Source organism: Carettochelys insculpta, chromosome 7 (genome assembly GCF_033958435.1).
Source record: "Carettochelys insculpta isolate YL-2023 chromosome 7, ASM3395843v1, whole genome shotgun sequence".
In the NCBI taxonomy this organism is placed as follows: domain Eukaryota; kingdom Metazoa; phylum Chordata; order Testudines; family Carettochelyidae; genus Carettochelys; species Carettochelys insculpta.
In genome coordinates this window covers 4,806,190-4,832,079 of record NC_134143.1, presented here as the reverse complement: position 1 = coordinate 4,832,079, position 25,890 = coordinate 4,806,190, and the positions used below count along the sequence as shown (strand labels likewise).

The following is a 25,890-nucleotide window of genomic DNA, read 5'->3' as shown; positions in this document are numbered from 1 at the left end:
CACGCCCAGGTCTTCCAGCGGCTCCAGGGGCATGTGCACGCCCCCTACCGCCAAGCCCCTCTCCACCGCCTCCTGGGCGGCGGCCTCCAAAGCCAGGAAGAAGACGATCTTCCGAAACATCCGGAAGGCCGCCACCACGGCCGCGGACCCCACCACCCGTGCCAATGCCCGCACGTAGGTTTCTACATGGGGCGAGGCAGCCACCAAGAGGCAGCAGACTCTGTGCCTCCCGGTGAGCGCGGTGAAGGGGCCGCGACCGTCGGGGGTGGTAGTCCTGGCAGGGGCGGAGGGAGCAGGGTGCGAGGCGGCAGCCGCCACCTTGGTGTACGATCTGGGGGCCGAAGAATCGGAGCCCCCAGGCGCGGTGGTGGAAGAGGGGGGCAGGGAGAAGGGGGAGCCGCGCCGGATGTTGCAGCAGCTGGGATAAGAGCCCCCGCCACGGGAGGTTTGGCCTTCTGGGCGGGGCTCTTGCCTTTCTTTTTCCCCTGGCCCTTCCTGCCCTTTCGGGGGGTTGGGTTTGGGGCGGGGTCACCGGAGGACGCCACGGCGGGGGTGGCAGGAGCCCCGGAGCCTACGCCCGCGCCCTCGGCCGAAGAGATGGCAGGGACCCCGGCGGCCCTGGACGAGGAGGCCGCCATTTCAGAGGTGGAAGGGGTGCCAGTGGAGGGAAGAGGGAGGGGGGCATCGCCAGATGGCCCCCGGTGGTTGTAGAGGCCATGGTGAGTAGTGCAAAGCAAGGGAATTTATTGGGGTGGGGCACTTTAAGAAAGAGCGGGGGAGGGGAGGAGGAGAGGAGAAGGGAGGGAGGAAGTGGCTACCCCTCCCCCACCGGCCAAGCTGAGGACCTGGTCAGGTGGGGGTGGGTTGGGAGGAAAGGGAGGTGCAAGGGGGCCACAACTCCCGGCACAGGGTGGTAAGCAGCTCCTGCTACTGCACTGGGATGTGTGGGGTGGGGGGGATTCAATATTTGTAAGTGTGGGGAGGTGAGTGAGTGGGAGGGGAGGGGAGGGGAGGGGAGGGGCTCAGGCACCTAACAGAAGAAGGGGGGAGCGTGGGCACACGGAAGGGGGGGCAAGGTGGAAGGGTGTCAGAGCCAACCAAAGGAGAGGGGGGTTGGGGGAAGAGTGTGCCCACGGGTGCCTGAGGGTGGGCCCACAGCAGCCACTGCAGAGCCCCACAGGAGCGGGAAGGAGGAAGGGGCAGATGATTAGGGTGGGGCCCAGATGGAAAGGGCCCCAGCAGCAGCTGGGTGTGGAGGGGGCGGGGTGGTGAAGGAGGCAGTGGCTGCAGGAGTGAGGCAGGGACCACACCCTAACACCCCACCCCCAACTATGCAGCCACCCCTCTGGAGCCCCAGTGGGGAGGGGCCCCACCACCCAAACTCACCACCCCAAGCCACTCCACAGCAAGCTGTGGGGGAAGCCCAGCCGCCGCCCCAGAAAGCCCCTTACCTCTGGAGCAGTGAGGATGCAGCGGCCAGTGGATGGAAAGGTGGGCCCAAGTAGAGGGCCAGCAGAGTCCCCCCCCCCCCCAGAAGATGGAAAGAGGGGGTAACCCCCTCCCCACCAAGAGGCAGGGCAGCCGGAGTCCCCCCTCACACCACCCACGCAGCAGGTCCAGAAGAAACTAGCTGGGGGGGTGGGGTGGGAGGGAGACGAAAGCAGCCTGCCTAAGGCAGGGAAGAGAAGCTGGCCCAGAAGGGGGGCCAAAAGACAGCCCCAGGGGGGCCTGAAGCAGCCAAAGGCTGCCCACCCCCCAGCACCTCACCTCCCAACCATGGGGCTCCCCAAATGGGATCCCCGTGGCAGCCCTGCAGCCTGGAGGACAGAGTGTTTCTGTTCCCTGTCTAGGCCCAGACCTCCACTGGTCAGATAGGCCCTGTGCTCCCTATAAAAGGCTCCCCATCTGGTGGCGGGGGGCAGGTTTTGGGAGGTGCACCAGAGGAGCAGGAGCAGAACAAAAAGGTACCACAGGGAAGTGGTGGGCGAAGTGGCCCAGGGTGAGGCTACTACTTTGGGGGAGGGGTAAAGATCCTGCCGGTTGCCTCTTGTTCTCATAGGGACCCTGGGCCGGAGTCTGGGGTAGAGGGTGGGTCTGGACTCCCCCCACCCTTCCCCCAAGGGATCACTCGGCTGGAGCAGGCGCGGGCCTGCAAGGGGACTGGTATTATTCTCCCTGTACTGGTCCTGCCTATGATGAGGATGACTTGCGATGCGGAGACCCCCGCCTTTGGAAGGGCCTGGGCAAAAGGGGGGCCTCCGTGAGTCTCTGAGGCAGCACAGATCTGCCAGGAAGCGCAGGGACCCACGGAGGCTGACAAGGGACTTTGTCACACGAACATACACCTCTCCCTCTTCAACTTCAGACCATTGCTCCTTCTTCTGCCATCTGTCACCACTGAGAACAGTTTCTGTCCATCCTCTTTAGAGCTCCCCTTCAGGAAGTTGAAGTCTGCTATTAAAGCACCCCTCAGTCTTCTCTTCTATAAACTAAATAAGCCCAAGTGGTCCAGATGTCTGATTAGCACCTCCCAGAACAGATTCTGTTTTCTGAGCTGGAGGAAGGACAGAGGAGCGTTGGGAGCCAGCAGAAGCAATACAAGGACATGCTGAAGGCACACATGAAAAAGTGCAGCATCGGTGTTGACACTTGGGAGAGCCTTGCCCAGGATCGTCCCCAGTGGAGAGTGGTAATCAATAAGCAGGTGGCACAGTTTCAGAGGTCCCCTTGCAGGGCAGACTAGGAGAGGCAGAGAAGAAGAAAAGAGCGTCAAAAATCTGCTACGCACCCATCCATCCAACAGCTACTGACACCTGCCTCTTCTGTGGTCAGACCTGCAGCTCCAGAATCGGGCTGGTCAACCACCAACACTCATAAATAGGATGGTGACATGAAGTCATCCTACTCGTTATCGAGTGACTGCCAAGAGACCTGTGATGTTCTTAGGAGACATTTGCACCCAAAATGCTCTTTGTCTCTTATTCCCCTGGGCTCAGACACAGAGCAGAAGGTGCCTGCAGGGAGCTGCAAGGGGTTAAGCCAGAGATGGGAGGATAAAGTCCAGTTTCTTCTAGCCAGATTAATCTCCTGCAAGCATGAAGGATTTTTATTGCTGGAGGTTTTCTAGCACTGAATTCCGAGTTACACCAGCCCCTCGCAGGCAGGATAAAGATGAGGAAGTGAGAACTGCCAGGCTAGGCAGCCAGAGAGGCAGGGAAAGAGTGAGGCTGACACAGAGATACATGCCTAGAACAAAAGAGAGGCTGGAACAGCCAGAACAAGGGAGTGGGGAGAGCCAGGGCAGGACTCGGTGGCAGCAAGAGGGGAGGTGTGGAAGCAGTGTGAAAGGCTGAGGGCTGTACCCTGACCATTGGCACTTGCCTCCTATCGTTCTGAGGGTGGATCAGCAATCTGAGAGGCATATTCTCTTCCCCCTGCTCCAGAACAAGGACACAGAAAGGAGAACGCTAAAGTGCAACATGTTGGTGTGCTGCTCCAGCCCTACATCCTGGGAGCGAGGGAGAGGAGGAGGCAGCTTAGCTGAACCCAGCAGAAGGGAGAATGTGAAGCCTGAAGAAGCTTCTGGCCTCTTGGCTCAGGAAGGATGGAGCTCCCCAAAGCTCCCAGTTGCCTGGTCCTGCTGCTGAGTTTGTCACGCTGCCTCGGATGTGCAGAGGTAGGAGGGGTTTTAATACCGCTCCCTGTAATGTCACATGACTTGTTAATGTCCTGTGTAAGTGGGTATTACTCTTATCCGCTACACTCTCTGAAGCACCTCAGCCTCTCCTCTCTGGGGACCACATGGATTATGCAGGGAGGAGAACTATTTATCTCTTGCCTAGGAAATGCATAATCAGCAGGAGGCTGAGAATGATGCATAGGATGCAGCTGCGGCCGCTTTGACTCACATTTTCTCCAGCACTGCACTGACCAAGAAAGGTGGTCTCGGTCTCGGTCTCGGCCCATTGCCGACAGACAGATACCTCCCATCACTGTTGTGGACTGATAATTTACAGCTACCTGGACCTGGGGCCAACGCTGAAGGACAGGCTGTTTGGATTCATACTGAAATGTGAGGGAGCTGACTCCAGGCAGACTAGTATTAATCCAGCATTTTACATGGAGACTGGCCTGGGCAGCCACAGCCTGGGTGAGCTGAGAGTCAGGAGACAAGGATTCTGGTTCTGTCATCTGGCTTGCTGGGGGTGGGCTATGGGCAAGCCCCGAACTCCTGTGCCTCAGCTTGCCCATTTCTGAATTGGGGAGAGTCACTCCTGGGGCTGGAGGGTGCTTGGAGATCCTCAGATGACTTGCCATCAAAGTGCCAGGCACGGCTGGTTTCCTTTCCGTTGTGGGGCTCTGTGCCATGAGAGAGAGAAGGGCGCCCTGCTCAGTGGAGTGTAAAAGTCTAAATGCTGCTTACCCGCAAGTGCTCTCCTGGCTCTGATTTTAGTGCTACCCCATTGTCCACAGGCCCTGTTGCTCAGATTCAGTTCTGGCATAAGTAAGTCTGACCCCTGTTGAAACAAATGGGAATTGCCTTTGCTGACTCCAAAGATGAGTGAGACCCATAGTCTTTAATAGAGCAAAAAATTAGCTTCGATCCCAAATTGTTCTCTTCCCCTTTTCAGAGCCGGAGGTGAAGCTAAGAGACAAAATCATGTTGGTTCCAGTCAGGAGTGAGAGAGAAAGAAAACATCCTGCTGAATAGACTTACAAACCTACATGTGCCTGGCTGTAGATCAGTGCTCGTTTCTTATGTAAAAGCTGCTGGTTATATAGAAATGAACTGGAATATAAGGTGCACTCCAAAATGAATGCATCTCTTTATCTCCCTATGTTACCACTGATCTGGGAAGAGCTTATACCTTCCTGTAAACTGTGAAAGCACCAGGTCACGGCAGAGCAGAAATCTCCCTTCTCCAGCCAGCTGCAGTGTTGATACAAACAGAAATCTTCAAATCTCACCTCAGTACGCAGCTGGGGCTAGGCAGCAGCTGCAGAAATCTCAGAGCTTTGTGTCTTATCCCTTGTGCTTGTTCCTAGTAAGTCAGATCCTGTGTGGTGTGGGGCATTATTGCATTTCGTCAAGCACTGAACTGTATAAAAGGGGAAAACCTTAAGACCCTGCTGAGTTCCCTCTTATAGACAGCGTTTTGCCTGCCTCTCCAGGTGAGTATTAATCCCTGAGAGCAGCATCTCAGGAGGTTAGATGTCATCTCTGCAGACCTGTCACAGACATCGCAGGAAGTTGGTGCTCTGTCCTTTGTGCTGCGAAAGAGGGAAACACTGCTAATACATTTTTAGAGGGCACAACAGGTTTTTCAGTCTCCCCCTTTGCCCTCTACATCTTGCTACGGTCCCTATTTCTGCCTTCCACTCCCCTACGGCTCCCCAAGCACTTGTATAAATTCCTTAAAATGATGCGCTACCAGGCAGGTGTGTTTCTCCAGAGCACTCAAGACCGAGCAGATTTCATGACTTGCCCATGTTTATGTCACGGGATGATCATCTCTGCTTTTGCTGTTTCTCTCCCAGGCTTTCTTGGGATCCCAGCCCAGTCAAAGCCATCTGCAGAGTGCAGGTAAGAAAAAGAAGTTATTAATTTAGTCACCAGTCAGATTCCTCACTGCTGCAATGATCTGAGACTGATAAGCATGGAGCATGCTGGCTTGCTCTCATCCTCTTTCCTCATTTTCCCATTTTCTGTTCTGCTCAGCACATGGATTCTTCTGTTTCCCTCTTTCAACGTTTCCAGCCTCATTTTTTCCTCATCTCTAACAATGCTGCAGTTCTCTCTTCATCACACGTTTTCTTTCCCTTTCCCCTCTCTTTGTCTCCTTCATGTTCTGGCCTTTTTTAACCTATTTTTAAAAGTATTGAGGTCTCACTGACCCTAGTCATGGTTTTGTCAGAGAGTTCAGCTTAGGCCACAGATAGCAACATAATGTCTAGAGAGTCACTTGGAAGGCTTTCTTCACCGTGTCTCTGTATCTGCTAACGTACATGGCATCAGATCCTGTTGCAGCCGGCCTTGCAAACATCAGTCTGGTGTTTTCTAGGGCTGTGTCAACACTAAGATAAAACCAAATTTAGTAATATCAGTTTTGTAACTCTGGAATTATAAATTTGATTGACTATCCTCACCTCCCCACATTCTCCTCACAAAGTCAACTTATTGCTGCCACACTTAATTGGCAAACTTCAACTGTTGCAGTAGTGCATTGCGGAAACCCATCCCACAGTTCCCTCATCCCTGTAGCATTTTGGGGATGCTTGCTGGTCTTTGACATCATCTTCCCACATTGCATTTTCGTCATTCCCCTCCTATGCTAAGCAAACATCCATTTTTCCCATAGGAACAGGGTGACCATCCGTTCCAAGTGCAGGACTCTACACTTCTCTTTGACCCGCATCAGATTTATTTTGGTCCAATCCTCCAATTTATCCAGGTCACTCTGGATCCTATCTCTGTCTTTAGCCAGCAGAGGCATGTCCACACGGCCTCTGCGATGCTGGTGCCCCCTTCTGCCGGCACCAAACTCTTGCTTGGCTATGGTAATGAGCTTTGGGAGTATGCAGATGAGCAGCCACTTGCAATCCCGAGAAACTCACTTAGCACAGCTCTGCTGCCAGTGGCGCTGGGCAGAGTCCTGTGTAGACACAGCCCAAGAGTGCAGCTGATCCGATCCAGCTGCGTGACAGCGGTGTGCCTAGTGAAGACATTCTCTGGTGACCGTTAACTCTCCCATCAGCATTAAAACCTGCCCTTTTGTGAGCAGTTGAAGCTGTGTTATGAGATGAGCATTCCCATCACCATAGCACTATAAACATGAGCACTTATGTCACAGCAACTTGTATCACTCGGGGGGTGGTTTAGTCACACTCGAGTGCCGTAAGTTACACCAACAGAACAGAAACTGTAGTGTAGATGTTGCTTCGGACACACAAAGGAGAGAGTCAAATCAACTATAAACAGCTATCAGGACAGGTTTTGGGGCTTCTTGTTATGTTATCATAGAACAGCTAAGAAGAACAGAGTATGTCATATCCCTTGTCCCCCGCATCTAAAATAAAAAAAAAAAAAAAAAAAGGCAGAAGTGCCTCAGTGGAATTCACATCATCTCGCCTCCTCACCGTATTTGGTGGGAAAAGGGTGCTATTTCTTGGAGTTGGTCCTGGATTTCTAGCTTTCTTGGCCATTTCTTGCAGATTAATAGAAGATCCAAATACGTAAAGGGGTAAGAGAAGCAAAACAAATACACATTCAGTGAAGCACATCTTTACCACGGACCCAAAACTAAGTTATTTATTTGCCAACAACCCAAAAGTCAGGCAGGGAGCCTGCTGTGGAGTTTGCATGTGCTAATTTACATGAGCATTATTTACACCCTGGTTGTGAACATAATTCATTTATTTGATTCCTCAGAAGGCTCTATTTCACAATGAAGCAAGACTCAAGACCACATTATGGCTGACTGAATAACAGTTAGCCTGTTTCCACCTGTTATCACAAGACCCTGAGACCCCATCAAACAATCTCAGCTAATTGAGAAAGTGATCACATCCCAAAGAAATATTCCAGTCAAGAAACTCTGAAGAATGCTGATACACCAGACCCAAATGCTCACTGGTATTACTTATAACTCCTTCTCCAACGATACCACCACTGGTAACTCCTGGTCCCCAGGTACTTGGGAAAGTAAATTTTCCTTCAAAAGTCTCGTGTGATATTAGGGAACCTCCTAAGCAGTTTGTTCACTGTCTTTGAAGAGTTGCTTCTCAGCTGGCCCAGGGACTCCTGTTTAAGTCTTTCCTTGTACGCTGCCTGAAACACAAAAGAATTAACCTCATTTATTTTTTGAAGTGATTCATGCACGCATCCCAGCAACATTTCTCATCATAGTCATTTCAAAAGCTTATCATGTCCCCACTGAGCTCATGGATTGCTTTCAGAAGCCAGTGAATGCTGTTTATTTGAAATGCAGTGCGGGAAAGATATAGTGAGCATCACAGCTAAATGCAAGATGCAACAGACTAGTTAGTGTAAGTAGTTAGTACATAATCTAATAGAGGGGTGAGCTAACTTTTGACGCTGGGCTCCACTTTTCGTCCCTGCAGTTAGCAGGCCCTTCCCCATGAACTCCCTACTGTAATCTAAACAGACAGAAATTCAGTTTATATTCATATGAAAAAATCCTTGTGGCACGTGTAAGAAAACAAACACACACAGAACGTAAAACGTTATTGATTGGTATATAAATGTGAATACACATACATGAAAACTGTAACATATTTCAACATGTTTAACGAGATAGATGGGCCTGAGCCCCAGCAGCCGATCGTGCTGCACCCTAACTTATGAAATGTCACTGCCCTGAAAGGGCCTACTCGCCCCACTTTGCGCCCCCCTTATCCAACAGACCATTCAAGACTGATTCAATGATCCAGACCTCCCACGAGGCACGTTTCAAAATTCCTGGATCCTACACAAGCCAGTCACAACATGTGGTGTACTTCATCCAGTGCACTAATGCCCCAATATGAACTGTGCGGGTGAAGCTAAACCAAAGGTCACCAACCTTTCTGTGCCCAAGATCACTCCCTAAACTTAAGGGCAATCCAAGATCTACCCTGCCTCTTCTCTGAGGCCCTATCCTTCCATCCCCCATCTCTCCATCAATCACTGTTCCCCACCCTCGCCTACTTATACCAGGCTGGGGTCAGAGTGGAAGGGAACTTTGCACTGAGGCAGGGGCTTGGGGTGCACGAGTGGGTGATGGGCACAAGCTCCGAGAGGAGTTTGAGTGCAGCAGGGGGCTCCAGGCAGAGGCAGAGTGCTGGGGTACAGCAGGTGCTGGCTCTGAGCAGGAGGTCAGGGCTAAGGCAGATATTTGGGGTGCAGGAACAGTTCAGGTGCAGGAAGGAAAATGGGGTGTTTGCTCAGAGAGGGGTCAGGGCTGTGTCTTGGCATGCATGAGGAACGGGGTGCTGACTCTTAGAGGAGGGAGTCACGGCCAGTATTCCCTGTAAGCTGAGTGCTTGGGTGGCTGCTCAGGAGATATTTAGGTGCCGCCCAGCTGATTAGCAAAGAAGCCACAGCCACCCACAGCTGGAGCATGTGTTCTATTGCTGGGGCACATGCACATATGCCACAGTGCACATAACAAAATTTATTCTGCCCACGGGAGGGGACCAGGGGGTGGTGCTTGGCCTCCTGTCAGGCAGCACTTATTGCAGGCACCTCCCAACTGGCTCCCTGCCTGTCTCAGGACCGTGATGTTTCCAGAAGAGGCCAACACACCCCTATGGCACTGGAGGAGCAGGGGGCACACATGGCTCTGCATGCTGCCAGCCTTGCCACATCAGCCCCCTTTGGCCACAGCTTCCCATTCCCAGCCAATGGAAGCTGCAGGGAGGACAGTGCGTGCTTGCAGGCAAGAGCAGTGTTCTGAGACCTCTCTCTCTCTCTCTCGGGCTGGGGCTGGAGCAGGCAGAAGCCTCACTTCACCACCAGAGATCATGATCAACTTCCCAGGATCTACCAGTTGATTGTCATCAACAATTTGATGGCCACTGAGCTAGACAATCACTATGCTCTTGAGTAAAGTCACAGAGGAAAATGATAAGAGACAAATGCACCCTGTCTCTGGTGGGTGACTCCCTTTCACTAAGCAATCACTTTACAGATGATCTATCAGTCATCACCCTCAAAGGAAACCTGCACACTTTCAAAGGATGAGCCTAGCAGATAAAAATCATAGACCGAACAAAGACACTGGATTTATGGTTTACAACAACCTCTAACCCACTAAGCCCCCTTTTAATTCTCAACTTGAATCATTCTTCCAAATGTGTGCTAATTATTTATGCTAAACACCTGTTCCATCTTGTATTTACCTATGACACTGGGTACTTTTTCCACACCTAAAGAGCAGCTGTACAGCTCAAAAGCACGTCTCTTTCACCAACAGAAGTTGGTACAGTAAAAGATATTACCTCCCCCATCTTGTCTCATTTGAAATTGTGACATTAAGGGCACTGATGACTTAACCCCCCCCCCAACACATATTTCATTTTTTTGGTTTCCTACTGTTATAAGTAACTACAAGGTTTACTGAGATAGTACTAGTATGGAATGAAAAATATTGTTTCCTGTTAATTAAAGTCTTTCACGCAGTACAAATTTAAGAAAAGGCATAACTGAAGAAAAACAGAATTGGCAGAATGACTTAACAGCAAGTGTAGTACACAAAATTATTTTTAGGAGGGCTTTCATACTGACTAGATTTTACATTAATGTGTTCCTTTAAGAAAGAACACAGTCTTACTGTCTCTCTGCTTTGCTTTATTGCTTTTAGATCCTCCCTTTTCTCCAGATTTCTCTCTCTTCCCACACACACAATCATCACCCTGTACTTTTTGGCTTGTTCCTTGCAATCACAAGTATCTCTCTACAAGCCTCAGGAAACAATTGTCAGTAACAGAAGATATGGATTTTTTTTTCTCCCAGCAGTGACACTTGCAAAAAAAAGCACTCATCATTCTCGGATGCATTTGCGGGAATATGGTCAGCAAAACACAAGTAGTAATTCCTCCACTCTACTCTGCACTGATTAGGCCTCATCTAGAGTACTGTGTTGAAAGGAAATAGTGAGAGCGGCATCTGACACCAACGGGTGCTGAGCCCACGATTATTGATGATGATGATGATGATGAGAGTACTGTGTCCAGTTACAGGCAAACAAAAATGATTACAAGTCTACAAAACATGATCTATGGGGGAAGACTGAGAGGGGACATGATAAGAACTTTCAGGTGCCTAAAAGGTTGTAATCAGGAGGGAGAGGGAAAAAAACCAAACATTCTCCTTAACTTCTGAAGATAGGACAAGAAGCAATGGGCTTTAACTGCAGCATGGGAGGATTAGGTTGAACATTAGGGCTACGTTTACACTAGCCCCTTCTTTTTGAAAGGGGCATGGTAATGAGCAAGGTCAGAAGATGCTAATGAGGCACTGCAATGAATATGCAGTGCCTCATTAGCATAATAGCGGCCACGGCAATTTGAAAGTGCCGCCTTTGAATCGCGCGCTGCCCATGTAGACGGGGGGGGGGGGCCTTTTGAAAGGACCCCCCAATCTTCGAAAGCCCCTTATACCTATTTGGTTTTAGGAATAAGGGGCTTTCGAAGACTGGGGAGTCCTTTCGAAAGGAACCCATCTACATGGGTGGTGTGCGACTCTAAAGCGGCACTTTCGAATTGTCACGGCTGCCATTATGCTAATGAGGTGCTGCATATTCATGGCAGTGCCTCATTAGCATCTTCTGACCTTGCTCATTACCATCCCCCTTTCGAAAAGAAGGGGCTAGTGTAAACATAGCCTAGGGAAAACTTCCTCTACCTATCTCATAGAGCTGGAAGGGACCTTCAGAGATCATGGAGTCCAGTCCCCTGCAGTCACAGCAGGGCCTAGCACCATCCCTAAACAGATCTTCTTTTTTTAAATGTATTTACCCCCGACCCTTAAATGGCCCCCTCAAGGACTGAACTTGCAAGCCAGGATTTAGCAGGCCACGCTCAAACCACTTCCTGTAAGGGTGGTTAAGCACTGGAAGGCCGTGGGATCTCCATCATTGGAGTCACTTAGACAAACGTCTCTCTGGGATGCTCTAGATTGGGGTGAGCAAACTTGTTACATTGGGCCCCACATTCCAGCCCTGTGATTAGCCAGGGGCCCCACAACCTGTGGGAGGACCATAGGAAAGGGGGGGGTGTTTGGGGAGAAGGCCCCAGGAGAGTATGTGGGCGATTCAAGGGGTGCCCCAAAGAGGGAGCGGTGCTTGAAGGAGGACCTCAGGGGCTCAGCTGCATCACCACCTACTCCTTATAGGCATTGCCCTTGTGCTGCTGGCCATGGAACTTGGTGCTGCTGTAGTGAAGGGAGGTGATGGCCCCAGGCTGCGCCGTGGTGTTGGACAGCGGTGGCACAACGCTGAAGACAGCCCTGCACCCCAACAGGCAGCAGCAGCACTTGCTCCACGTTCGGCATTTTGGGAAGGGTCCTGGACGCCAGCATGCAGGCACCGACGCGGTCGCCTAACAGAGCCAGGAGCTCACTGGCTGCCCCTGCCGCCTCTGCACATTCTGACGCCCAGCAGCCAGGGTGGTGTGGGGTGGTGGAGTTGGTATTCCCTTATCAACAGCAGCAGCAGCAGAGGCCCTGGGGAAGCAGAGGGGGAGGAGCCAATTGTGCTGCACCCCCCCTTTACAAAACGTCACCCCCTCCACTTTGTGCACCTCTGCTCTAGGTGGTGCTTAGCCCTGCCATGCCTGCAGAGAACTGGACATGATGATCTCCTGAGGTCCCCTCCAGTTCTAATATTCTATGATATCCATTGCTCCCCAGTGACAGATTAGGACCACCTCTCCCAACACTACATATGTAAGTGGATGCTTCTGAGCAAACTGAGCAGACATGGTTTAGTACAGGGGCAGGCAACCTGCAGCCCCAGAGCCTCACGCTGCTCTTTAAGGAGTAACTTGTGGCTCCCAGGCACTGCTGCCCTGACAGCCGTTAAACCAATTAAATTTAGTCCAGTTATTTCAGCCATGGCAGGGTAGGGAGCCACCTGTGTTGCATGGGGTGGAGGGGTGAGCAGAAGAACTGAGGGGAGGGGCAGGTAAGTCTGTGCCTGCTGGAGCCATGCAGCCCTGCTGAAAAGGAGGTGGGCGGGGGAGGCGGCTGTGGGGGAGGAGCAACACCACAGGCATAGCTAGAGGAGCTCAGTGGCTGAGGCAGGCTAATCCTGGAGATGGGGGGGTGGGTTTGAGGTTGAGAGGGGTTAAGCCTGGAGACAGGGTTAACAGTTTTCTAACTGGTACAAATCATTGTGTGTGCATTGTTCTTAAAATAGGGGTGACAAAAAGTACAGTCTGCCATGATTTATTAAGGACTGTCTCATATTCACCTGCATTGCGGCTCTTGAAGTATTGATTTTGTACCTGAATTTGAAATAATGGCTCTTCTCACTATTTTAGTTGCAAACCAAACACCAGTTGTCTATCAGCATCAATATTTCTGATGTATCTGAAGTATTTTTTGAAATAAAAATTTTAATCTGCATAATTGGAAAAAGTCCCTTAACTCAGTCTGAAGACAATTTGAGCATAATGATTTTAATGCTTTATGCATCCCAGTGGGTTGTTTACTACAAAGACTGACAAGCCAAAAAATCCAGCTATTTGAGGATTTGTGGGAAGGGCTCAGAGTCCAGTCTCACTGCCTTCTCCCTTGCCTTGCACAGACATTCTCCCATTGTTAGGGACCAACACTAACTTGTAACTTTAAAAAGCAGACTAAGCAGTCTGCCCCTCACTCTATTGGGGCTGATGGCAGGCCCAGAACTAGAGCTGAAAAGTTACTACGTATAGTGCAGATTATTCTACAACACATGATTTATCTTAACCAAGAGGTTTACACCCCTCATTTAAAACTCTCTCTGGATGCAGAGGTAAGCAGTTTTCTACAGCTCACCACTGCAGAGTCCATAGTTATCAGACTGTAATTGACTTTAACCTCCCTTTTATATTGTACTCAACATCTATTTAGTCTGCAAGTACACCAGCAGTACTCGTCAAAGATTGGTAAACATCTAAGTACTCATATCAAATGCTCTCCCACACACAAGAAGCAATGCATGTGTGATCTGGTGTGCATTAATCTCCCTCCCCCAGGTCAGTACAAGGCTAATAAAACTGCACAGTGAGTTTTCTAGTAAGAGAATCCCTCCCTCCTTGTCACTAATTTAAGACAACCGAAGAGGCACTAATTACATCTGCCTTTGCCACGCAGTCATAGAATGTCTGGATCTCCTTGGCACAAACTGCATCGTTGAACTCATTCCGCTTCCAGCAAGCCATCAATAACGACATTTCTGTAATGCACGTTGCCTCTGGAAGAAAGAGATACTGCAGTAAAAAAATACGTTACTTCAGAATACTTCATATTAATAGTCTCTGTACTGCATAACTCCAAGGGAAGAGAAAAAAACAGGACAGAAGAAATCTCAGCATTTCTTTGCTCACAAGATGCTATGTGTATCCTATTAAGTCCGAGGATCTGAGCCATGACAGTTAACTGATAGCCAATCAGTCTTAATGATACCCAGCATTTACACTGGGCTGGGGAACCCCCAGCCCGTGGTCTGTATCTGGACCACAGCTTGTCTGGATGCAGACCCAGAGGTTCAGGTTCCCTTCCACAGCAACTGGCCCAGGGTAGAATGGAGATATTGGAGCCCCCATCTTTGTGGGACAGATCAGGCAAGCCACAGCTGGATGCAGACCACAGGCTCTGCCGGGGCTTGGGGAGTAGGAAGCGGCCCTGGGCTCTTTCTTGCTGTTGTTCCCCAAGCCAGGCGAAGGGGAGGGGAATCAGCAGCGGCCTCAGCAGCCTCCCTGAGGCTTCCTACTGCTACTCTGATTGGCCATAATTCTGAGCAGCAGAGGGCAGAGCTTGGGAGCAGACAGAGGGGGCACAGAGCCATGTTCATCTGGGACTGAGCATCCCCATCACCCAGACCCTGTGCCCCTCAACTGCTCCTGCACCAACTCCCATCCAGACTGCCCTCCCTCCTAGAATGGTGTTGATACTTGGGAGAACCTGTCCCCAGTGGAGAGTCGTAATCTGTGAGGGACTGGCACAGTTTGAAAGTCTTGCCATAGCACAGATGAGGAGAGGCGGAGAAGAAGAACAGAGCAATAAAACTGCTCCATGCCCCTCCAAAATCAATCAACACCTTTCCCTTCTGTGATAAGGCCTGCAGCTCCAGAACTGGGCTGATCAGCCATTAACGGACTCCCAAACATGTCTAAGGTGCCACAGGACTTCTTGTTGTTTTTGAAGATACCAACTAACGTGGCTACCTCTCTGATACAAATAGGAAGATGACCCGAACACGTCCTATTTGCTGTTGAGTGACCATCAAGAACAAGCACATCAAACACATGGCCCGTGGGCTGCATGCGTCCCGACCGATTTTTCTTTGTGGCCCGCTGAGAGGCCTGGAGGTGGGGGGAGAGGTGCAGACAACAATGCACATGCAGCAACCACCACTGTACTTGGCAACTGCCCCTAGGTGCCCTGCTGTCCGCACACCAGCAACAAGCCTCACTGAGAGGCTTGTGGGGGCGGTGGGGCAGGGAAGAAGCCTCAGCCAGTGCTGCCTCCCCATTGGTTGGAGTTGTCCCTGCCCATCTGCTACTGGAGGAAGGGCTCCATGGGCCCAGCACACTTGGCTTGCAGGGAGCTGGGGCTGCCTCCTACTCCTCCCAAGCCAACATACCAAAGGTGGAGGTGGCCGCAGCACAGCCAATGGGAGTGGAGCAGGGTGGGGGCTCTGGAGTTGGTAAACAAGCACCATGCTCCTTGTTGTAGCGCTGGGCAGATGTGGCATCGTGTATGTGTGTCCGGGGGAAGGTGGGCAGGCAAGCCAACATTGCCCTTTGGCAGCAGCATCTGGAGGTTGCAGTCAAAAAAGCAAACAGGATGTTAGGAATCATTAAAAAAAAAGGTGATAGAGAATAAGATGGAGAACAACTTAATGTCCTTATATGAAACCATGGTATGCCCACATCTTGAATACTGTGTACAGACGTGGTCTCCTCTGCTCAAAAAAAGATATATTGGCATTAGAAAAGGTTCTGAAAAGAGCAACTAAAATTATTAGGGGTTTGGGACGAGTCCCATATGAAGAGAGATTAAAGAGATTAGGACTTTTCATTTTAGGAAAAAAAGGAGACTAAGGGGTGATGTGATAGAGGTATATAAAATCATGAGTGGTATGGAGAAGGGGGACAGGGAAAAGTTGTTTACTTGTTCCCATGATAGCGAGACTAGGGGACACCAAATGAAACTAATGGGCAGCTGGATTAAAACAAATAAAAGGAACTCCTCCTCACACAATGCACAGTCAACCTATGGAACTCCTTGCCAGAGGAGGCTGTGACGGCTAGGACTATATCAGGGTTTAAAAAAGAGCTCAATAAATTCATGGAGGTTAGGTCCTTTAATGGCTATTAGCCAGGATGGGTAAGGAATGGTGTCCCTACCCTCTATTTGTCAGAAGCTGGGATGGCTGGCAGGAGAGAGATCGCTTGATGGCTACCTCTTCGGCCCACTCCCTCTGAGGCACCTGCACTGGCCACTGTCAGCAGAGAGGATACTGGGCGGGATGGACCTTTGGTCTGACCCAATATGGCCATTCTTATGTCCCCTTGTGGGGTGCGGCAGGTTATGGGGGAAGTTGTGGCCCACCCCCTTTAAAGTTAAGTTTGGCACGGGGTTTCTGCATCTTCTGTCTGCAGCCCTGGAGGGGGCGCCCAGTTATGGCTGGGCCCTCGCAGTGTGAGGCTGCTTTCCTGCTCCCTCTGGCGGCTCTGGCGGCTGTCGGGGTGCCCTTCTCTCACTGGCTTCATGCCTCAGGCCGCCTCCAACCCTCGGTTGTTTAGTTCCATCCTACAGCTTCGTAGCATCCTGGGCCCACAGCAGCAGTGCTTGGGGTGGCTCTTTCAGTTGGTCTCTGGGTGAAGTGCACAGCCAAGCTGTGCCAAGCAGGTGGGAGTGTCTGTGGGGAAAAATCCAGTGTGTGCAGCTGGGATGGTAACTGGTTTGGCACCTTTGGTAGAAGCAGCAAAGTCCCAACACCAAAAAGGGGGCCGCCCTCATAAGGCTGCAAGCAGCAGAAACCAGAGGTGGGGAGGGCCTCACACTTACACTTATCCTTAAATTAAAATATGAGAAAATTATCATGTTGCACATCAGTTTTATGAACTTCCTTAATAAGCTTATAAAACGCCGTTCGCAGTGAGCATTACGTTCTCAGCGGCGCTTACTGCGCTATAATCACACAAGGCCTGGCAAACGTTGCCACACACACACACCTGCAACACAACCGGGACACAGAGGCACTGAAGTGGCCCTTCGACGACTAACGAGACAATGGATTAGGCGGGACAGACCCACTGCGCAGACCAGAGCCGCCGCGGGACGGACTCAGCACTGAGTCTGTGGAGCGCCGCGTGGCCGCTTCTCCGTTGCGACAGCGCAGACGGGCACTGCGCCCCCCTGTGCCGACCGCGGCGCCCCCCGCCCCGAGAGAGAAGTTGGACCTTCCCACCGACGCGCGAGTCCCGCGGCGCCCCCGAAAGCGACCAGCTGCCGCGTGCGGCCGCGGCGGGCTCCGAGCGGGACACGCCTCCATACCAAGGCAGATGCGGACACAGGTACCGCCCTCTCCGCACGGGCCCCCCACCACGGTCAAATACGGTAACCCAGCCCCGCCCCCCCCCGAGCGCCGACCACCTCGGAGCCGAGCCCGGCCCGGCCCGGCCCGGCCCGGCCGCACTCACCGCCCAGGCGCTGCCGCCGCTCTTTCACCTGGTCGGCCAGCACGAGCGGGAGGGGAAGGCGCTTCCTCCGCCCGGCGCCCAAGCGGCCCAGGCAGGCCGGGTACACGGGCGCCGCCATGGCCCCCGCGCCTCAGGCCGCCAAGCAGAGCACGTGACCTCGCTCGGCCTCGCGAGAAGTGACCGGAGCGTCGCGGCGCCACCGCGCCCCCTGCCGGCCGTCTGCAGCCTTGGCGGGCAGCGCCTCGCCGCGTGCACGCAGGCTGCGCCCTTCCGTACACCACCCCAGCGCTGCAGCCTTCCCCGTGGGGCCCTTCCACCCTGTTCACCTCCTCGCCCCACCCCCGTGCCTTGCAGGCGTGTTGCGATTCCAACCCTGGGTCACTCCCAGGGCCATATAACTTCCCCCAGCCCCACACACCCAAAACCGCCATGGAATCCTCACCCTGCACCCACCTCTGTTCACGCACACAGAGCACGAGCCGGCATCGCGTCTCACTGCATTGCAAAACCCTACCGTGTGCTATTGCTCACCCTGCACAGCCACAGCCCAGCCGCATCCGCTCTGCAGCGCTGCAGGCGCAGTGATGCCATTACCAAACTCCGCCGTGTCCAGGCTGCGGCAGAGCCATGCTAGGGACACGAAAATCTCACCGTGTTTACACTGCTTCCTTAGGCCGTGGGAAGATGGGAATTCGCAGTGGATGGCTAAGGGAAGTAGGAGTGTGAGCCAGCCCTCAGGCCCTGTGCAGTTGTGAAGAACGTAGCTGCAGCTGTCAGCAAACTGAACTGAGCCTCGGGGTAACTGCTAAAGGTACACCAACAACAGATTCAGTGCAGGGCACGTGTGGCATTCTCTCTTCCATAATCCTGACTACACACAAGGTGAGAGCATATTTTGTGAGTCATGACAGTAGCTTTGGAAATTCACCTCCCCTTCCTTCCTACAGCAGCCCCACAGCCTGCGGTACCAGACACTCAGTGCCCAAGTGGTTTCACTATTGACATGCTAAACCCAGGGTTGTGAACTCAGTCCTTGAGGAGGCCATTTAGAGATGTGGAGCAAATAGATTAAAATAAAAACCTGTCAGAGCTGGTGATCAGTCCCCTGCCCTTACAGCAGGACCTGAGTCAATGACCTCTGAAGGTCCCTTCCAGTTCTATGAGATGGGCGTACCCCCATATATTTTACAAACGATTCCACTGTAAACAAGGCCTTAAAGATGCTTTCCCATGATTCCACTTACAGAGCTGTGAACATGTTCCACACTGCTGCTGTAAGTCAATACTTGCTTCATCCTATTTCACCTGATCGTGCTAAGCAGCCAAGACCTTCCCTATAAAACCCACTCCTGCTGTGCCCCTGCCGCTTGCTGTCAGTTAGCATGGTTGCTGCATCCCTTCTCCAAACTTCCTGACACTCCCACACAAACCTCTGAAGAGCCACTGAAGGCTCTGGCCAGCACATCCCATACTCTCTAGCGAGTCAATCCTTCTGTTCTGAGCAGCTCCAGCTCCATGGGGATGTTTTAAAGCCTGGAACCCCTCATATATTTGATTGGGTTCAGAGCACCTGCCAGCGGGCTCTCCCCCAAGAAATGCAGTTCATGCAGGAGGGATGTAGACTTTGCTAGTGGTTATCGAGCCCCAGTCACATATAACGGGTTCTGCACGGGGACAGGGCAAGGTAGAGGTAGACAATGATACAATAGGCAGTGAAGATGGGGACACACAATTCTCAGGTGCATCTGTGTCACACAGCATTCATCATCCATGTTAGCCATCTCCTCTCATCCCAGAGTCTTCTTGGGCCAGTACTGGAACTTCCCTCTATTATCCTTCAGAGGACAGAGAAAGAGAGCACCATGGTTTTCTGAACCCTTCCCTAGAGCTCACACTGAAAAAAGTGGGGGAGGTTTTCCAGTGCTAGCTTTGGATAAAACAACAAAATTCAAGGTATTGGTTATGGCTGAAATGCTCAATCATGGCTCACAAAACATGCCCCAGTTACTTATCTTGTATGTAGAAAGAGATCTTGCTGTCCTTGCTACAGCTGGTCAAGCCATGAACTCCTAGGCTGTTCTTGATGTTTGTTCACTGTGATAAATCTCTCTGCAGCCATGACAGAATACCTAGAACCTTCTCCTTCCAGCAGAGTCACACTGAACTGTATTGGCAGCTGTGAGAGTCCAGCTCAATTAAGCTTTTATTTTACAACGCATCTGAGTTTCACTCTCATTTGCTGATGTTTTCCTGTCCTGGGGCCAGCTGTCCTCACTTCCACACTCACAGCAGCAACTGCCTGGCCTTGCATAGGAGAGCATCGGGATGGCCTATTGGAACAGAGGGGTTGAAGGCCTATAACACTTCCTAAAAATGGGCAGATCTTATTCCAAACCCATTTATTAATAGTGACAACCACAGAGCCCTGCAAACTTGTGTATATCTGCTCTACATCCATGGGTATCTGCAGACAGGGCTGTGGATAGCCACTACTCATTTTTGCAGATAAGGATGCGTACACACATCGTGTATCTAAACCCTGCAAATCTGCAGATATCCACTTTATATTCATGGGTATCCACATTTGTGGATGTGGATGCAAATATCCCTGGATTCCTTTTGCAGACGGTAATATCAACGTTGTATCCATGCAGGACTCTATAACTATAAAATCTAATCTCAGATTTAAACAATCCCAAAAAAAAAGGGGGAGGAAAGCTCCAGAGAAAGAACAACAGCTTCTTCGCAATTACACCTGTCTGCTTTATATGCTTTTCTTGGCATGGAGCCTAGAATGGGCTGAAAACATTGGCCTGAGGAATTCATGAGCAGGTAGAGATATGTACGTGACAGTGTCAGCATGTGCCATGGAGAGATGCTTGCAGTGAAAAGGTGACATGCTGCAGAACAAAAGAGGACAAAATTCAGGCATGGTGGTGGCTCCAGGCTGTACACCACACCAGTAATAACAGAACCACAAATGGAAGGGGTAGAAGAAATTCCTACCTGTCAGATGGACTCAGAAGGGACCTGGTCTAGTTGGCAGCCTTTCTGAAGAACACAGAGCTACATGCACCACTGTAAATCCTGGCAGCACAACCCAAAATATGCGAAGTTCAAACTGCATTTTCAATCTACTGATCAAAAACTTGAACAAGCATGGTTAAGAGTGGGACTGTCGCCTGAGTCTCAACCAATCAAGGACATGGTAGAATAACTGGACGAAATTATTGGGCTTGAACAGAAGCATGAGATTTTCAACTCAATTGTTTGTAGTTAGTTGTATGTGCCTGAAATTGGCTTAGACTGCAAGAATCTCCTCCATCAAAACTATAGTGATGTTAGCACCATGTGATAATAAATCCATCCATCAGATGAGACCAAGTCGTCATATGCCTGTTTAACAGTTGAGAAATTATGCTAAATCTTCTTCTGTCTTGAGTAACATCCACAAGTAAGTTAAAATCCCAGGGCAGTTAGCAAAAGGCGTAAGGGCTGCCTCATTTGCTCAATATTTTGAGCCCAGCATTTTGAATATGATGCAAACAAATATATGCATGAAGACTATAACTCCCTGATTCGGTCTGCTTCAAGACCACCCAATCTATTCCAAGACTTCACATTTTATTTTGAACTGCCCTGATCCTTCTCAGTGAATCCAACTTGCTCCAATCTGTTCCACGCTGCCTGTTGCTGATCCATTAGACTTCCAAACTATCCATTTGTCTAGGACTGCCTTAGCTTTGCACTGGGCAGAATTGATGCTCTCTCTAAGCATCTTGGATCAGATAATCACAAATGGAGTTTAATGGGAAAAGTTATCTCCCCTCTACCCAAGTCATTCCATTTGACCCATATTGACACTTGGATACCACCATGTAGCAAGAAAAATGTAATCTAAGCTGCTACTGCCATCCCAATCAGACCCCAGCCCTATGTAATTCCCAGTGTATAACCCTGAGCCACCTACCCCGATTTGCTCTCAGGTGCTCCAGGCTATCGCAAATCGATCCTGATCCTAAACTGCTTAGAACTACTTTATCCAGGCTGATCTAAACTATTCTGTGTTATCCTTTATGCTCCCTCATGTCTACCTGAATTCTTCCAACTTATGATTTGCTTTGATCTAGTCTGAGATATCCAAATTAGCTTCTACCTACCCTGCACCACCTCAAGCCTAGCCATTTTCTAGTACAGACTAGTACCTACTCGAGAGAAACGTTTGGGGATAAAAATCTGAGTAATCACACACATTAGGATACATCACATTAGGGCTTTAGAAAATAATTCCATGGTACCACTGTCCTCCCCTCCTGCCCCCTGCCTCAAAGCCTGCAGTGCCACTTATCTAAGTACAAGCTCTGATACAGTCTGAGTCAGCAGCAGTGCAATTTATTAAGGCATGACTCATGCGTCAGCTCAGCTGGTCTTATTACTAAAATGATTTTGTGTCTGATTAACTTCAGCAGGTCAATGGAGGTCTCCGAGTAAAATGACTCCTTGGACACTTCTGATGAATAAATTTTCTAAGGGGCCCTAGGGAGCTATCCATCATCCGACTCAAAGCAGCCTTTATGTTAGGAAATAAGAGACATGTAATCATTAGAGAAGTGGCTCTGCTTTGGGACTAGTAAGTAGGTGGCAAGGACAGGGGGTTTGTTGTCTAATATGGGACAACTAAGTGAGTGAAATCCTGGCTGAATAGATTCCAGGTCCTAATACCTTGGCAACTGTTCATTTACCCAGTAACTAATGTTTCCCAATCCAGCCTCAGGGAGGGAAGAAAAGCATTCACATATTAAGTAACCAGCTGTTTCACTCATCAGACCACTTTGTGCACTTCGGACAGAGGCGGCTCCACTCCCCGCTCCTGCTGGAGTTTCTTGAGGCCCAAGAGCCGCCTCCATTAAGAGGATTTTAAGGCCCAATGTTTCAAAGTTCTGGGCTTGAAGACCTTACACATTAGACAGCAATCATGCAAGTATCCTTCCCCCAAGCAAATAAAACAGGCTGAATGGGGGTCATGTTTTGGCATATGTTTGCCGCATTTCTAACAAGTCAAAGCCTGGGGAGCCAGGCATTCCCCAGCGCAGAGGCAGACTGAAAGCCCTGCCTCAGCTGTTGCTTAAAACCGTCTTCTTCAAAAGGCAGCTACCTGTTCCGTAACTGGTGTTCTTCAAGACATGCTGCTCGTGTCCATTCCAATTTGGGTGCATGCAGGCCAACGCCTAGGAGGTGGGGTCGGAACCCCGAAACGAGTGCAGGACAGCCCTGCCCACTGCAGCGTCTTCCCTAGCGTGCTGTGAACGTGTGAAGGGAGGACCAAGCGGCCACGCTGCAGACGTCCTGGAGAGGGACTTTAGCTAAGAATGCCGCAGAGGACGCCTGTGCCCTGGTGGAGTGAGCCCTGATTGGCGGAGGGGGAACCCCCGCCAGTTTGTAACACTCACTGATACAGGCTACTATCCAGGGGGAGATCCGCTGAGAGGAGACTGGGTGTCCCTTCATCCTGTCTGCCACTGCAACGAACAGCTGCTCCGACTTCCAGAAGGGTTTGGTCCTGTCCGTATAGAAGGCCAGTGCCCTCCGTACACCCAAAGTGTGTAGACTCTGCTCCTTAGGGGAGGCAGGGGGCTTTGGGTAAAACACCGGCAAGGTGATGTCTTGGTTCATGTGGAAAGGGGAGACCACCTTAGGCTGAAATGCCGGGTGGAGTCTTAGTCTAACCTTGTCCTTGTGGAACACCGTATAAACTGGGTCCACCATCAGGGCCCTTAGCTCTGACCCCCTTCTGGCTGAGGTAATGGCCGCCAGGAATGCCACCTTATAAGTAAGAAACCACACAGAACAAGAGGTTCAAAAAGGGGGAGCCATCAGCTTAGACAAAACCAAATTAAGGTCCCACATTGGGAGGGGGGCCCGAACCTGTGGTCTGACTCTCTCCATTCTCTTCATAAACCTTTTTATCACCGGGTCTGAGAAGACCGAAAACCTCCCGTTCCCTGGGTGGAACACCGAAATGGCTGCCAGGTGCACCTGTAGGAAGGATACTGACAGCCTCGCCGGGCTCAGAGCCAGCAAGTAATCTAGGACACTTGGTATTGTGGCCTCTCCCGGGGACATCCCCTTTTGGGTGGCCCAAATGGTAAATCTTTTCCATTTGGTTACACATGCTACCCTTGTAGAGGGTTTCCTGCTGTTCAGCAACACTTCCCTGACAGGTTTGGAGCAGGCCAGCTCCACCGGACTCAGCCATGGAGCCTCCATGCTGTAAGGTGCAGCGCTTGGAGATTGGGGTGCTGCAGTCTCCCCCCCTCCTGTGTCAGCAGGTCCGGGCACAGAGGGAGCTTCTCTGGAATGTGAGTGGACATCTCCAATAGGGTCGAGTACCAGTGTTGTTGAGCCCAGGCCAGGGCCACCAGGGCTACGTCTACACGTGCAGCCAACATCGAAATAGCTTATTTCGATGTTGCGACATCGAAATAGGCTATTTCGATGAATAACGTCTACACGTCCTCCAGGGCCGGCAACGTCGATGTTCAACTTCGACGTTGCTCAGCCCAACATCGAAATAGGCGCAGCGAGGGAACGTCTACACGTCAAAGTAGCACACATCAAAATAGGGATGCCAGGCACAGCTGCAGACAGGGTCACAGGGCGGACTCAACAGCCAGCCGCTCCCTTAAAGGGCCCCTCCCAGACACAGTTGCACTAAACAACACAAGATCCACAGAGCTGACAACTGGTTGCAGACCCTGTGCCTGCAGCATAGATCCCCAGCTGCCGCAGAAGCAGCCAGAAGCCCTGGGCTAAGGGCTGCTGCCCGCGGTGACCATAGAGCCCCACAGGGGCTGGAGAGAGAGCATCTCTCAACCCCCCAGCTGATGGCCGCCATGGAGGACCCAGCAATTTCGACGTTGCAGGACGCGGATCGTCTACACGGTCCCTACTTCGACGTTGAACGTCGAAGTAGGGCGCTATTCCTATCTCCTCATGAGGTTAGCGACTTCGACGTCTCGCCGCCTAACGTCGAAGTTAACTTCGAAATAGCGCCCGACGCGTGTAGATGCGACGGGCGCTATTTCGAAGTTGGTGCCGCTACTTCGAAGTAGCGTGCACGTGTAGACGCAGCTCAGGATTACTGACGCTCGGTAACCGAATTTTCAACAGCGTTGGGTGGATGAGCGGTATCGGTGGAAAGGTGTACAGCAACGGGCCCGACCAACAGATGCTGAAGGTGTCTGCCCAAGAACCTGGACTTCGGTTCTGGTAAGAGCAGAACGTCCTGCACTTTGCATTGAGACGTGTGGCAAAGAGGTCTCCCTGGGGACGCCCCCACCTCCAGAAAACTGAATTCAGTACTTCTGTCTGTAATGACCACTCCCGGTCCATGAAGGACCTGCTGAGGTGGTCTGCCAGAGAGTTGTGAGTCCCAGGCAGGTAGAACGCCCTCAGGAGAATCTGGCGCTGGATGCAGAAATCCCAGAGCGTGAGGGCCTCTAGACACAGAGGCGACGAGCGTGCACCCCCTTGTTTGTTTATATAGTACGTTGCTGTGGGGTTGTCTGTACTGACTGCTACACAGTGCCCCTTCAGCTCATTCTGAAACACTTTGCACGCCAGACGAACTGCTCTGAGCTCTCTCACATTTATGTGGAGATGAGCGTCCATTTTGCCCCACAAGGCCTGTGTCTGGCAGTCCCCCAAGTGTGCTCCCCAGCCCAGGTCTGATGCGGCCGTGACCAGAGAGACGGAGGGTTGTGGAGGTTTGAAGGGTACCCCCATGCAGACTGACCTGGCCTCCAGCCACCAGTGTAGTGTCATCAACACTTCGTGGGGGACTGTGACTAACATGTCTACGCTGTCCAACAGGTCTGTATACTGAGGCGAGCCACGTCTGAAAGGGGCGCATTCGTAACCTGGCATGCTGGACTACGAACATGCATGCCGCCCTGTGTCCCAACAATCTGAGGCATCTCCTGGCTGTTGCGACTGGGAACCTTATTAGGGCTTGTATGCAAGCCGCCATTGCCTGGACCCTGCTGTGTGGCAGAAGCGCTCTGGCTTGCTCTGCGTCTAGACGTGCACCTACGAATTCTATGACTTGAGTCAGTACTAACACAGACTTCGCCTCATTTACTAGAAGGCCTAATGTGTCGCACGTTGCTCTTATTAGCTGTACATGTTGCGACACCTGTCCTTGTGACCGACCCCTGATCAGCCAGTCATCTATGTACAGGAACAGATGCACACCTCGCCTGCGTAAGGAGGCTGCCACTACTGACATGCATTTGGTAAAGACTCTCGGGGCTGAGGAGAGTCCGAACGGGAGGACTGTAAATTGATAATGGTCCTTCCCTAGCACAAATCTGAGGAACCTCCTGTGAGGCAGATAAATTGCTACATGGAAATATGCATCCTTTAAGTCGAGAGCAGCGAACCAATCCCCTCGTTCCAGCATTGGGATAATTATTCCCA

At 51.3% G+C, this 25,890-nt stretch overlaps 1 protein-coding gene across 1 annotated transcript; it reads right to left on the bottom strand.

Annotated features, from left to right (window-relative positions):
* Window positions 1–7,286: 7,286 nt before the first annotated feature.
* Window positions 7,287–17,564, bottom strand: CHCHD1 (coiled-coil-helix-coiled-coil-helix domain containing 1). The gene is made up of 3 exons (XM_074999471.1): window positions 17,413–17,564; window positions 13,837–13,955; window positions 7,287–7,828 (listed from the first exon to the last, which is right to left on the bottom strand). The coding sequence occupies exons 1-3, from the start codon at window positions 17,528–17,530 to the stop codon at window positions 7,715–7,717; spliced, it is 351 nt and encodes a 116-aa protein (XP_074855572.1). The 5' UTR covers window positions 17,531–17,564; the 3' UTR covers window positions 7,287–7,714.
* Between the last annotated feature and the right edge of the window lie 8,326 nt (window positions 17,565–25,890).

What these genes read in the sequence shown, in the direction of transcription:
- CHCHD1 (XM_074999471.1), bottom strand. Translation starts at nt 17,530, where the DNA reads ATGGCGGCGCCCGTGTACCCGGCCTGCCTGGGCCGCTTGGGCGCCGGG. An exon ending in GCGGCGGCAGCGCCTGGGCG is followed by an intron (nt 13,956 to 17,412) that starts GTGAGTGCGGCC and finishes TCTTTCTTCCAG; the next exon opens with AGGCAACGTGCATTACAGAA. An exon ending in ACTGCGTGGCAAAGGCAGAT is followed by an intron (nt 7,829 to 13,836) that starts GTAATTAGTGCC and finishes TTTGTGTTTCAG; the next exon opens with GCAGCGTACAAGGAAAGACT.